The 13,265-nt window shown below is 38.7% G+C and overlaps 2 protein-coding genes across 2 annotated transcripts; both read right to left on the reverse strand.

The window, feature by feature from the left end:
- Nucleotides 1-220: 220 nt before the first annotated feature.
- Nucleotides 221-494, reverse strand: LOC120413264 (malate dehydrogenase, mitochondrial-like; the record flags this gene model as incomplete). Its single annotated transcript, XM_039573992.2, has 1 exon — nt 221-494. A coding segment is annotated over one exon (225 nt), but the record flags the coding sequence as incomplete, so codon positions are not given.
- Nucleotides 495-5,704: 5,210 nt separating this feature from the next.
- On the reverse strand, nt 5,705-7,521 carry LOC120413226 (mitochondrial carrier homolog 2). The gene is made up of 4 exons (XM_039573952.2): nt 7,214-7,521; nt 7,065-7,149; nt 6,305-7,004; nt 5,705-6,243 (listed from the first exon to the last, which is right to left on the reverse strand). The coding sequence occupies exons 1-4, from the start codon at nt 7,340-7,342 to the stop codon at nt 6,165-6,167; spliced, it is 993 nt and encodes a 330-aa protein (XP_039429886.1). The 5' UTR covers nt 7,343-7,521; the 3' UTR covers nt 5,705-6,164.
- Nucleotides 7,522-13,265: the final 5,744 nt, after the last annotated feature.

Raw genomic sequence — 13,265 nt, forward strand, 5'->3', positions numbered from 1 at the left:
AACAACGCAGCTTGTCAGCAAGCAGGTGCAGGGCATGCGGATCCTTAAAGTTACTAGCGGAGGTCAGCACAGTTTGTCCCATGTAGAGGGAGACTTGGAGGAAGCCACCCCGTCACGGAACCGAAACCTGCGCCGCTGCTAAGTCCAAGAATGTAGAATGAGAATAAACTTTACTACAAAGAAAACAAAAACGCGGATACTTTTTATCATGTACTTCAAATTTTATTTTCAATTGTTGGTTACAAATATTTTCAACTTGATCTATAGATTCACTTCTTCTTGACAAAATCCTCGCCCATCTGGATGTTTTTCTTCAGCTCCAGAATGGCCTTCTTCAGCAGCTCCTTCTCGTTGGCGTTCACCTTGGGCAGACCAAGGTTCTTCTCGAGACCGTTCTTGCCCAGCAGCAGCGGCGTGGAGAAGTAAGTGGCCTTGGTAATATCCGAAAGGAAAAGACCGGAATGTTGACCTCTTGTGGGTCGACTCCGGCACGGTCAATGTCCAGCGTGTTAACCGGATTCGAGATGGGGGCACGCATTGGCACATCCAGCGGCGAGGCCGCGGGCGATCAAGGTGTTCGTGTTGAACAGATTTGGCTCGCTAAACAAAAATCCCTGCACTGCTGATTGACTTATTTGCTGCCTTCATTGCAAAGCAAAACAACACAAACAAGATGCGCGCGCACAAAACGAAATCGAAAAAGCCAGCGCTGCCAGGTCGATCTGTCATACGAGGGGCGAGCCGATATGCGGTTCAACGTTGTACCCGCGGTTCACAGCTTATGAGTCATACTTTTTGGAAAATTTTGTTCGGAGTGAGTAGTCTTTAATTAGTCTATGGTGATACGACCGCAAGATAATGGTCGCATGACAGCCGCATGACAACCGCAGAACAAATTTTTGGCTGTTGTCAAAGATTGCCTTGAGTTTTCAGCTGACTTTTTGGAAAATATTCAAAACAAATCAAGTTGACAGCCAAATCAACGCAGAATTTCAGTTCAACTTGCTGATTTTTACACTGCGGTAGTTAGGCGGCAATAATCTCCTGTCATTCACAGAAATGGAGAAACGTGATTTTATCTCGCAATAAGCAATATGTTTTAATTTTTGCAACGCCGTGCCTTCCTATCAACGATGATATACGAAGGATTTCTTAAACAAATGATAAATGTTCTCATAAAATATTAACACACACACAAAATTGCCAAATTAATATTTCACAATCACGCACTCCCATTGTTAATTAGACTCAACGTGAAAAAACCACCGATCACATCCATTGCTGCCATTGAACTTTTCTTGTGCCGATCAACGATGATTAACTTTTTTTTCGCACACCTGTTTCCATTCTAGCACACAGATAAAAAAACAGTGAAACACACAAAAAATTGCAAACAAGACATCGCGTCTCCACTGCCAGCGCGCTACTTGTGCCATTATTCAATTATTATACGCTACAGCGACACAAATGAAACAAAAAAAAAACATGAAAAACAAGACTTAATAACCAACAAAATGGACGCCGAAAAGCAGTACAAAACAGATAAAACAGACAGAGCATCGTCGCGGCCTCGCTGCTCGCAATTGCCTTCGGCCAAGAATAAAACAAAAGAGAACACAAAAAACAGCCACGCGGCTTCGCTGCTTGCACAGAACTGACGAAATAAAATTTCAATTTACAGCCCGCGACCATAAACCTCCACCGCACAAATCGAACTTAATCAGGAATAAAACAAAAAAAAAACACAAAAAATACACCACGCGGCATCACTGCGTCCACACAGTTATATACATAAGAACAGTTGTGCTACCATAGAACAAATTAAAAGGAAATATGTTTTTTTAAGTTTCACGTCTTTTTTCGATACATGATCTAAAAAAAATAATCATGATACATATCTATAAAATTTATTTTTGCAAGCGGATTAAAATAACCTCATTTTTGGGCAAGAATGTGAAATTATGATAATGTCACGAACTATTTACTAATCACAAAACAAAATACCAACTCCAATATGTTTTTGCCTTTCTTACTAAAGAAAGGTATAGGTTTTACTTTAAGGCTGGACGTCATTTTCATCTTCGTAAATATGTCGATTCAGCATGAATTTTAATCGGAAAAATCGTCAAAAAATCACACTGCATCGATTTTCGACGCTCTATCGATTCACCTTGACAGAACTCGTCTATCTCCAACCCTCGAATTTTGAGAAAATAAATTCCGTGGAGTTCGAGTGATGTCCGTGTGTGGTAAAATTTTTGCCAAATTTTGTGTCACGTAATCCTCGGCTCCCCTATTTTCGATTTTGATTGTTAAAAGTGCATTTGAAAGCTGGTGTGCTGAACAAGGGTCATTTTGAGACCGAATTTCGAAATATCCATCTGTTTTCGGATGCGGCCAGACTTTTCAACAAAATACACAGTTTTCAAATGAAAATATGGTCAAAATTTTTCATTTTCATATCTTTTATTTATCTCAAAAATTGCATTTTTCGAGCTCTACAACCTCCCAAATTTTCATCCAGATCCATAATCTGGTTCTGGAGTTAGAGCCGTTTGATTAACCTACCAAAAGAAAAAAAATCCCTAAAAAAAGGTAAAAGCCCACCTGGTGACCTTCGCCAACACTTTTTATTTCCGATTTTATCCGAAATTTTTTTCTACATTCATAGTACAGACCATGAGTGAGCATCTGAAACAAATTTGACATCTATCGGCAATCCGGATCAATTTTTAGAGCGATTTACTTTTTGCCTTTCTTACTAAAGAAAGGTATAGGTTTTACTTTAAGGCTGGACGTCATTTTCATCTTCGTAAATATGTCGATTCAGCATGAATTTTAATCGGAAAAATCGTCAAAAAATCACACTGCATCGATTTTCGACGCTCTATCGATTCACCTTGACAGAACTCGTCTATCTCCAACCCTCGAATTTTGAGAAAATAAATTCCGTGGAGTTCGAGTGATGTCCGTGTGTGGTAAAATTTTTGCCAAATTTTGTGTCACGTAATCCTCGGCTCCCCTATTTTTGATTTTGATTGTTAAAAGTGCATTTGAAAGCTGGTGTGCTGAACAAGGGTCATTTTGAGACCGAATTTCGAAATATCCATCTGTTTTCGGATGCGGCCAGACTTTTCAACAAAATACACAGTTTTCAAATGAAAATATGGTCAAAATTTTTCATTTTCATATCTTTTATTTATCTCAAAAATTGCATTTTTCGAGCTCTACAACCTCCCAAATTTTCATCCAGATCCATAATCTGGTTCTGGAGTTAGAGCCGTTTGATTAACCTACCAAAAGAAAAAAAATCCCTAAAAAAAGGTAAAAGCCCACCTGGTGACCTTCGCCAACACTTTTTATTTCCGATTTTATCCGAAATTTTTTTCTACATTCATAGTACAGACCATGAGTGAGCATCTGAAACAAATTTGACATCTATCGGCAATCCGGATCAATTTTTAGAGCGATTTACTTTTTGCCTTTCTTACTAAAGAAAGGTATAGGTTTTACTTTAAGGCTGGACGTCATTTTCATCTTCGTAAATATGTCGATTCAGCATGAATTTTAATCGGAAAAATCGTCAAAAAATCACACTGCATCGATTTTCGACGCTCTATCGATTCACCTTGACAGAACTCGTCTATCTCCAACCCTCGAATTTTGAGAAAATAAATTCCGTGGAGTTCGAGTGATGTCCGTGTGTGGTAAAATTTTTGCCAAATTTTGTGTCACGTAATCCTCGGCTCCCCTATTTTCGATTTTGATTGTTAAAAGTGCATTTGAAAGCTGGTGTGCTGAACAAGGGTCATTTTGAGACCGAATTTCGAAATATCCATCTGTTTTCGGATGCGGCCAGACTTTTCAACAAAATACACAGTTTTCAAATGAAAATATGGTCAAAATTTTTCATTTTCATATCTTTTATTTATCTCAAAAATTGCATTTTTCGAGCTCTACAACCTCCCAAATTTTCATCCAGATCCATAATCTGGTTCTGGAGTTAGAGCCGTTTGATTAACCTACCAAAAGAAAAAAAATCCCTAAAAAAAGGTAAAAGCCCACCTGGTGACCTTCGCCAACACTTTTTATTTCCGATTTTATCCGAAATTTTTTTCTACATTCATAGTACAGACCATGAGTGAGCATCTGAAACAAATTTGACATCTATCGGCAATCCGGATCAATTTTTAGAGCGATTTACTTTTTGCCTTTCTTACTAAAGAAAGGTATAGGTTTTACTTTAAGGCTGGACGTCATTTTCATCTTCGTAAATATGTCGATTCAGCATGAATTTTAATCGGAAAAATCGTCAAAAAATCACACTGCATCGACATTCGACGCTTCGTCGCCAAGTCGACAAGTTGTCAAGTTGAGCTTCAAACACTGGCGCAAGAATGCTGGCGCATCTATTTTGTGGCTCGACTTATACTCGTTTTGTAGTAGCTTGTCTACCGATGTTTCCTACTACGTGTAATATATCGTAGCTTTTCGTTTTCTTTTGCCCTATGCCTTTTTGCATAACTGTCCAATGTTTATGCAAAAACTTTTGTGACATAGGACATTCATCCGGCTACAATCAATTTGTTTCCCGTGCGCTCCTAAAATCGCCTAAATGTAGACTTCATTTGTCGTAAGTTTATTTAACAGGGTTCATTGGATTCCAATAGGAGCTTTCTAAGCTTTTCATCGTTTATATCGTTTTCAAAGTTTTCAATGCTGGTGACGCCAATGGCTTTCTACTTAAGGTAGTCGCGATTTAGTGTGTAGAAGCTGAATGGCGAGCTTCTCTGCACCGTGTGGCACACGCGGTTCACTTGTAGGGGAAATATACCCATTTTAATTATATCTAAGCCGTTCGACCAATTATCATCACTTTTGCCGTTTTCCGCTATTAAATCAACTTTTTCAAGTGTATCAACAATGGAGAGTTGTTTGCTCACTTTTATTTGAGCTATTTATTACTTTGGACCAGTCATGAGCAAAGTGCTGATAGGCCGATAATATAAATAGGCTGAAAAAGGGAATAGTTCCCCTACCTCGGTTTTTCTTTACGCCTGCTTTGTTCGGTACGATGGTACGATGAACCAAAATACCAACACACAAAAGGGCTCGACCGAAGCTAGAAAACCAAAACCGCGGTGTGCGTTGTCACTGACGCATGGGAAGTTTGCTATGCTCGCGTTTGTCATAAACTCTTGTTTGATTAAGAATATGTACGATTACAAATATTCTTTTGGTGAAAATTGAGTTTTTAATTTCTTTTCAAAAGCATATCATTTATAATACTTTGCTTTCATCATTAGACTTTCTTTTTTTCTGACGTTATAAATAAACAAAGTCGTTGTTATGAATTTAAAGAAGAAGTTCTACTATTGTTATATTCTTTAGTAAGAAAGGCTCTATCTCACCCCAGGTGGGATTAAATCGGGTTTTTTTTAATTTGAGAACAGCTAATGAACTGCTCAAAACAGGCTTTCGGATATCAAAAACCTAACACAAAACTAATCAAACTATCTTTTAGGATACTTTTTTGAATTGAAATGTATTTACATGCGACAATCTGAAGCAGCAGTGTTGTTCTTGTTGTTGTTGTTTGCATAAAATAAGAGGACAAAAAAAAAACGAAGAGAACCCACCCTTACACGGTATGACAGTGTATCATTTCGAGCCATAAAACTGAAGTAGCTTCAACTCTCCAAGATAGTCGAGCGTTCAGTGTTCAGAGTGCATAATATAGATTACTATTTGATAAGTTGCAAATGCGACCGAAAAATGCCACCAAGTGTGTTAAGTTTAAGTTGAGTAATAATATTTGTTGTTTGTCTTTCTCTGCCGCCTTCCCCCGGTGCTCGTCATAATTCTATAATATTCCTCTTTTTCTGTGTATGTGATTGTGTTTTTTTTTTATCTTTTACGAACGTTTTGGTCACCTCTAGAGTTTTTTTTGCAGGTAAAGTTGATAACAAGTGAAATTTCTAAAGTCAAAACAGTTACTTACAGTAGTTTACGCACACACAATACGAAGATGAAGTTGTCTGTCTTTCCCCGTTTTCCGTTGTTGCTTGCAAGCGGCAAATTGTAGTTCTCAATTAGGTGGTCGAGGTTTTACTGTTGCTTGGCGATTCGCGCTGACTAAATGGCGTTCCATTGGCCGAGGTTTTCTAGAACTTTTTCAGTTCCGGATAGGGTGCGAATCCGGCACCGGCCGGGGATATTTTGGTGGGACGAGACGCCGCGTATCTGGGAGAGGGGTTTGAATGGTTTAGTTGGTGTGGTATGGTCAAAACTGGGGTAAACTCACCTAAAGAAGAGCGAATTGCCCCGCTTGTGGTTGCCGGCGGCCCTGAGCTTGGCGTAGCAATCGCGCCAGTCGCGGTACGGTTCCATGTTCGGTAGGCTGCCGGCCCGCAGCCGGGACCCGTTGACGATCATGCAGGTTGACACCACGTGATACGGGTAGAACATGCTCGACACGACAAACTGCGAGATGCTCGAGAAGTACACTCGGCCCTCGGCTTCCCGGATCAGGTACTTGCTCGCGAGGTACGTGGCCGAGCTGGAGATGACTAGGCAGCCCAGGTCGCACAGCAAACGCGGCACGAACCCAGTGAAGAACCCAAACAGTCCGTCCTGGGTCCAAATTTCCCGAATCGATTGCCACAGCCCGCTGTAGATGCGCTCGCGGCCCACAAACTGGGCCATCATCCGGATCGAGATGACGTGGAACGGCTGCGAGATGATCACGCCGGCCGTGTGGACCACGAGGTTGCGCTTCAGCTGCTTCTTGAATTTATCGTCCAACGCGGCCCCGTCATCGTCGTCGTCCAGTTCCGACTCGACGCGGTCGTCTTTCTTCTTGCCTCGCTTGCCCTCGCAAGCCTCCAAGCCCAGCTCGTCAGCGATCCGTTCGCTGTAGTGCGCGCTCAGCAGGTTTCCCAGGATCTTCGCACTCAGTCCGCGGAAGCAACCCGCGAATCCATCCACCTGTTTGATGTAGGCCGCTGGGGAACAAAATCATAATTAATTGATGTTAATCCTAGTAATTTAAAACACCAACTCACCATACTGGAACACGTTGGGCAGGATCATGGTCGGATTCCCGAACAGGGTCCGTCCCGGCACGGGGGCAATCGGCTCGAAGCCAATCTGGATAGAAAGAAAAACCCCGATCAATACCAGCTAGCAACACCGGGAAGGTCTTACAACTCACCTGCATCAGAACCTTGGCGTACTCGAAGGGATGCAGTGCGGTGGACACTCCGAGCCGTAGTCCGAAGCGCATCCACTCGTTGACCTCGTATTCGGTCTCGTTATCGTCCCGTTCCAGCATTGTCGGCATCGCGTTCTTCGAGTTTGACGGAAGTCACTGGGCACCGGATTAGGAAGCGATTCGAGTGGACACTTGCTCAGCCGACCTTCTGATTCGACGGATTCGACTGATAAAATCGCCGAATCGGATTTGCAGGATTATCAAATTTTCTTGCCTGGATTGCTGCTGCTGATTTGATTGTCAGAAAAAATTGAAATGTCAAAAATTATGGAAAGCGGGTATGGCGGTGAGGTCAACAGGCGGGATTGACAGTACCGTTTTTTGGTGTAAATTTGGGACTTTGGGAGAAACAGAAAAATCAATTTCGTTCGAGTACAGTAAGACCAGGCTGGTTGGACAATGATTTCATTATTGCGAAAACTGCTGAGAAAGGCATGCGGCAGTGCGGCACATCTTGAACCGAGAGGGTACACTGGCGATTTATTTTTGACCCCGTAATCTCAGCAGTCTAGCGTGAATTTTTTTTTGTTAAATCGACGGTTAAATTTCAAAAAGCATCATGTACATTTTGAGATTGTATGACAATTTCCGGAATTCCATTTCCCGGAATGGACATTTTCCGGAATGGACATTATCCGGAATGGACGTTTTCCGGAATGGACGTTATCCGGAATGGACATTATCCGGAATGGACGTTATCCGGAATGAAATTTCCCGGAATGGACGTTTCCCGGAATGGACATTTCCTGGAAAAATGAGTTTTTTTATATTACCTGATTTTACAATAAATGGAATCTTGCCTACTCGCTTACTTGTGGTTAAGAATTATTAAGTTTGTACCCCGTTGGTTTGGCCTAGTCATATTTAAGGAACTTGATATTTTGACAACAATATTGAATATAATATATATGAATGATAAAAAAGAAAGTGAAATGTTCGGACACGAACAATAGAAGCAAACGTCGACTATTGAACCAATACTTTATGTAACACTGTAGATCGATAGATATTAGACAAACACTAGATGTTTTTAACATTCTTTCAATGTGATGTTATGTAAGAATTTTCTCTTCTTTCGTTAATCAGTTGACTTTTGTGACTAAATTTTACCAAATTTTATTATAAGGCAGAATGTGTATTTTCAAAGAAGGGAAAACCTCAAGAAAATAAAAAGCTTTACAGAAAATCAATGTATGTATAATGCGTACTTTCTTGAGATTTCCCCTTCTTTAAAAATACACGATCTTTCATCAAAGTAATGGGATTTATATAAGAGTTTTCCCTTCTTTTGTTGATTCTACTAAATTTTACCTAGTTTTTCGTTAAAGAACTCTGAACTATACAGAAGAATGTTTATTTTCAAAGAAGGGAAAACCTCTAGAAAATAAAAAGTTTTCAGAAGATCAAAGTATAATGTGTATTTTCTTGAGGGTTTCCTTTCTATAAAAGTGAACACTCTTTCATCAATGTGATGGGATTTCGTGTTAGAGATTTCCCTTCTTATGTTAATCAGTTGACTTTTGTGACTACATTCTACCAAATTTTATTATAAGGCAGAATATTTATTTTCAAAGAAGGGAAACCCTCTAGAAAATGAAAGAAGATCAAAGTATAATGTGTATTTTCTTGAGGGTTTCCCTTCTTTGAAAATGAACACTCTTTCATCAAAGTAATGGATTTTTTTATAAGAATTTTTCCTTTTTTGTTAATTCTACTCAATTTTACCTAGTTTTTCGTTACAGAACTATGCACTATAAAGAAGAATGTTTATTTTCAAAGAAGGGAAAACCTCAAGAAAATAAAAAGCTTTTCAGAAAATCAAACTACCTATAACGTGTATTTTCTTGAGATTTTCCCTTCTCACGATCTTTCATCAAAGTAATGGGATTTAATATAAAAACTTTCCCTTCTTTTGTTGATTCTACTAAATTTTACCTAGTTTTTCGATAAAAAACTCTGAACTATACAGAAGTTTTTTTTCCTTAAAGAAAGCTGAACTATACAGAAGAATGTTTATTTTCAAAGAAGGGAAAACCCAAGGAAAACCTCTAGAAAATAAAAAGTTTTCAGAAGATCAAAGTATAATGTGTATTTTCTTGAGGATTTCCCTTCTATAAAAAATGAACACTCTTTCATCAATGTGATGGGATTTCGTGTTAGAGATTTCCCTTCTTGTGTTAATCAGTTACTAAATTCTACCAAATTTTATTATAAAGCAGAATGTTTATTTTTAAAGAAGGGAAAATCTCAAGAAAGTACGCATTATGCATTAATTTTCTGAAAAGATTTTTAATTTCTTGAGGTTTTCCCTTCTTTGAAAATAAACATTCTGCCTTATAATAAAATTTGGTAGAATTTAGTCACAATAGTCAACTGATTAACACAAGAAGGGAAATCTCTTACGCGAAATCCTATCACATTGATGAAAGATCGTGTATTTTTAAAGAAGGGAAAGTCTCAAGAAAATACCATCTACATTGTTACAAGGGGCAGGAAACTCCAAGTATAATTAGTCAATTTAAGTATACTTACGTTATTTTAATATACTTGTTAATATACTAACGAAATTCGAATCATGAGACCACCTTAACGTTACGCTTCTTGGCTTTGACAGTTCAATTCGTTCGTTTGCTTGCCTGTTTTTATGTTTACGTTGAGCACGAGGCTGAGCATTAAAATTTTCAAGAGGTGGCAGTTTTTTTTAGTTTGATCATAGATTTAAAGCTGAAAATTGAATAAAAACGACATGGTTCACATAATAGAACCACCATTCGATCACCCAGCTGTATAGCCAGACAGCATATCCCCTTTTTCAAATACCGAAAAGGGCAATTCCTCGGTCTGTGACAATTTTATCTATAGGTACTAAATCGCAGCAGCTTTTTGCCTCGCGGGTTCCGGGTCAAGAGCCCAGTTAATCGAGAATTTATTCTAGAATGTTTCCTAAAACCTTGAAGAATTTTGGCACAACCCGCCGGTTCTGTCGTTTTTTCTATTTGGCAGATACCTCATCCGACTCGTCCAAATACGATCAAAAACTTGATCCCAAACCTCCCTGCTCCAAAAAACGGTCGCGTAAAGATCCTTTATCTTTTTTACAAATACTTTGTCCCAAAAGTAAGGTCCCCCCCTTCAGTAACCCACGACGGATTCCTCCTTATAATGTACTCTAAGCTCTCCTATCGGCAGCACCGAACTGGCCTGCCGGTCTGTTGAGTGATCAATCGCTTCATGCATAATTCCGTGCAACTGGCGCAATCTTCTCCACCAAAATCATTCCCGCAACGAGTCCGCACAGTCCCCGTATCCGCGCATAATCTGCGATAATATCATTGAAAAATATCAAAATGTAATCGCCAGAAGCCCCCTCCAAGCCAACGAAAGTCACCACTCCGGGAGAGCTTTGAAACCGGATGTAAGTTTGGCGCTGCCCTGAAGAATAAGAGGGGATTTTCGATTAATTTATTCCAGAATGATTCTCAAGCCCTGGAGGAACTATTTCTCAACTTGCCGGTTCCGTCGATTTGATGGTTAGGTTTGGCAGAAACCAAAATAAACAAAAAAAAAGTTGTGACATTTCTAGACGTCACCCCGACGTTTTTTTACAAGATGATTCATGTTAGGGTGGAAGAGCGTAAGTATACTAACATTATTTAAGTATACTTATTAATATACTTAGGTTAAGTTCTAAGAGTTTCCAGCCCCTTGCATTGTTACATCTCGTGGTGGGTAATAAAGTATTGGTTCAATAGTCAACGCTTGCTTCTATTGTTCGTGTCCGAGCATTTCACTTTCTTTTTTATCATTCATGTATTTATCATTCATATTGTTGTCAAAATATCGAGTTCCTTAAATGTGACTAGGTCAAACCAATTCATTGTCACATCAGGTAATATATAAAAAACTAATTTTTCCGGAAAATGTCCATTCCGGGAAACGTCCATTCCGGGAAATTTCATTCCGGATAACGTCCATTCCGGATAATGTCCATTCCGGATAACGTCCATTCCGGATAACGTCCATTCCGGAAAACGTCCATTCCGGATAATGTCCATTCCGGGAAATGGAATTCCGGAAATTGTCATAGAATCACATTTTGACACTTTCTGGGTTATTGCATATTCTGAAAGTACTCCTAATAAGCTACCTCTCCACCAAAAATGAGCAAAAGTTACTTCAGTAAAGTCTGTTTAATCATGATTTTAAATAAAGTAACATAAACAAAATCTCTGCCATCAGCAGTCCCTGTTTATATAGCCCTGTCAACCTGTCAAATAAAAGACTACATGAACCTCGTGACGAAAAAAAAGCATCATGAAAAAAGCGCCATGTACATTCGGCGAAGAAAAACGAATCATAACAAAGCGTCCCCCTCAATGACAGCAGGGTGATATAGACGTTGGTGATTTCAAAAGAAGTTATGTTTGTTTTTCTCAAATAAAATTACGGAAATAATGTTTTATTGAATTTGGATGATCAAGTATCAATAAAAGCAACGTTTTTCATCGTTTGTTATCATTAGAACATCTTATTTTGCTTTTATATTAAAATGGGAATTGAAAATGGATGCTCAACATTCAAATGCGTTTTTCTCAAAAAGGATGGTGTGTACATGATGCTTTTTGAAATGTTGGCATCGAAATGGAGACTTCAGGCGATACTTTTTTGGTAACATTTAAATGTTCCTGGAATTCCTCCTCTCAAATATTTTCACCTCTTTGCAAAAGAAACTGTCAAACGGATTTTTTCCTCGATCAGGGAAAATCATGTAAAAGGCTCTTTTTTGTTTCTACACTGAAACCCAACCATGGTAGTTGCTACCATATTGTAGGGTTAAATTGAGAACACACACCGACGTATTTTTGCTGAAAACATTCCGTGCTTGGATTGACTGCAGGGATGCCACATTTGAAGATTTTCTGGCACAGGCTCAATGCTCAAACGTATTGTTTTGCCATGTTATTCGATGATTTTCAATTAAATGAATTACTCACGAAAATGATAACAATGTTTTGCTTCTTTTGCCAAAAACAGATTTGTAAAATATTATTTTGCCATCAAGTTAAATTCATTTGCATTTTTGTGATGTGCCCGAAAATCTTCAAAATCTGGCATGCCTGATTGACTGACTAACGCAGTCAGTTTTACTATGTCGTGAGCGGTATGGTAATTTTAACCCTCCAATATGGAGAGAATGATAATGACTTCGTAATGGGTACCATGCAATTGCAATTACCATGCAATGTGGAAGCATGGTACATTTCACCATATTTGCGTTTACTTTTACCAAAAAGCCGCAGTTAATTTAATAAGCAGCATTTTTAGCAAATATTCTTAAAAATACCATGGTCGGGCTGTCCGTGTAGTTCACAAAAAAAAAACAAAATCAAACGATCCACATTAACCCTCTCCCGCCCATGGTTACTCCAGAGCACCAAAACTTTGAACTCAAATATCTCGGAACTGACACAACTTTTCATTGTGCTTTAAGTTGCAGGTGTTCATGTAGAATGTATACTAACATCTCCCCAAATTTTATCAAATTTGGTCAAGCACAAGCAAAGTTACAGTACGAAATGTAAACAAAAATGGGCAAATTTTAGGGAAATAAATAAGACCTGTTTTCAAAAGCCCGTAAAAATTACCAAACACAAAATTTTATGAAACAAAAAATGTTTTGCTATCATTTGAACCTTGGACAAGAACCCCTGTGAATAACATTGTGAGTTTGGACCAATTTTGAGTGTTTTTCAACCTTTTTCATTTGGTGCACCAGAGCACCACCTAGGCATATGAGCAACTAAATATTTAGGAGCACTTTTTTCTAAATTACAGAAAAAGCTTATTTTTACCAAAACAAAAGTTTATAAACGTTTTGACTATTCATAAACAAGACAAAACATTGTTATTAGACCGATGGTTTTATTATTTTCCTTATTTTTCATGAAAATGGTTGTTTGTGAGTTTTGAATGAGCCAATCAAAGAAATCTG

This window comes from Culex pipiens, chromosome 3 (assembly GCF_016801865.2).
Source record: "Culex pipiens pallens isolate TS chromosome 3, TS_CPP_V2, whole genome shotgun sequence".
In the NCBI taxonomy this organism is placed as follows: Eukaryota; Metazoa; Arthropoda; class Insecta; order Diptera; family Culicidae; genus Culex; species Culex pipiens.

Excerpts from the sequence above, each read along its gene's own strand:
- LOC120413226 (XM_039573952.2), bottom strand. The coding sequence starts at position 7,342 with ATGCCGACAATGCTGGAACGGGACGATAACGAGACCGAATACGAGGTC. Across the intron at positions 7,005-7,064 it reads GCCCAACGTGTTCCAGTATG|CGGCCTACATCAAACAGGTG; the intron begins GTGAGTTGGTGT and ends TTTGTTCCCCAG. Across the intron at positions 6,244-6,304 it reads GGCAATTCGCTCTTCTTTAG|ATACGCGGCGTCTCGTCCCA; the intron begins GTGAGTTTACCC and ends CCCCTCTCCCAG.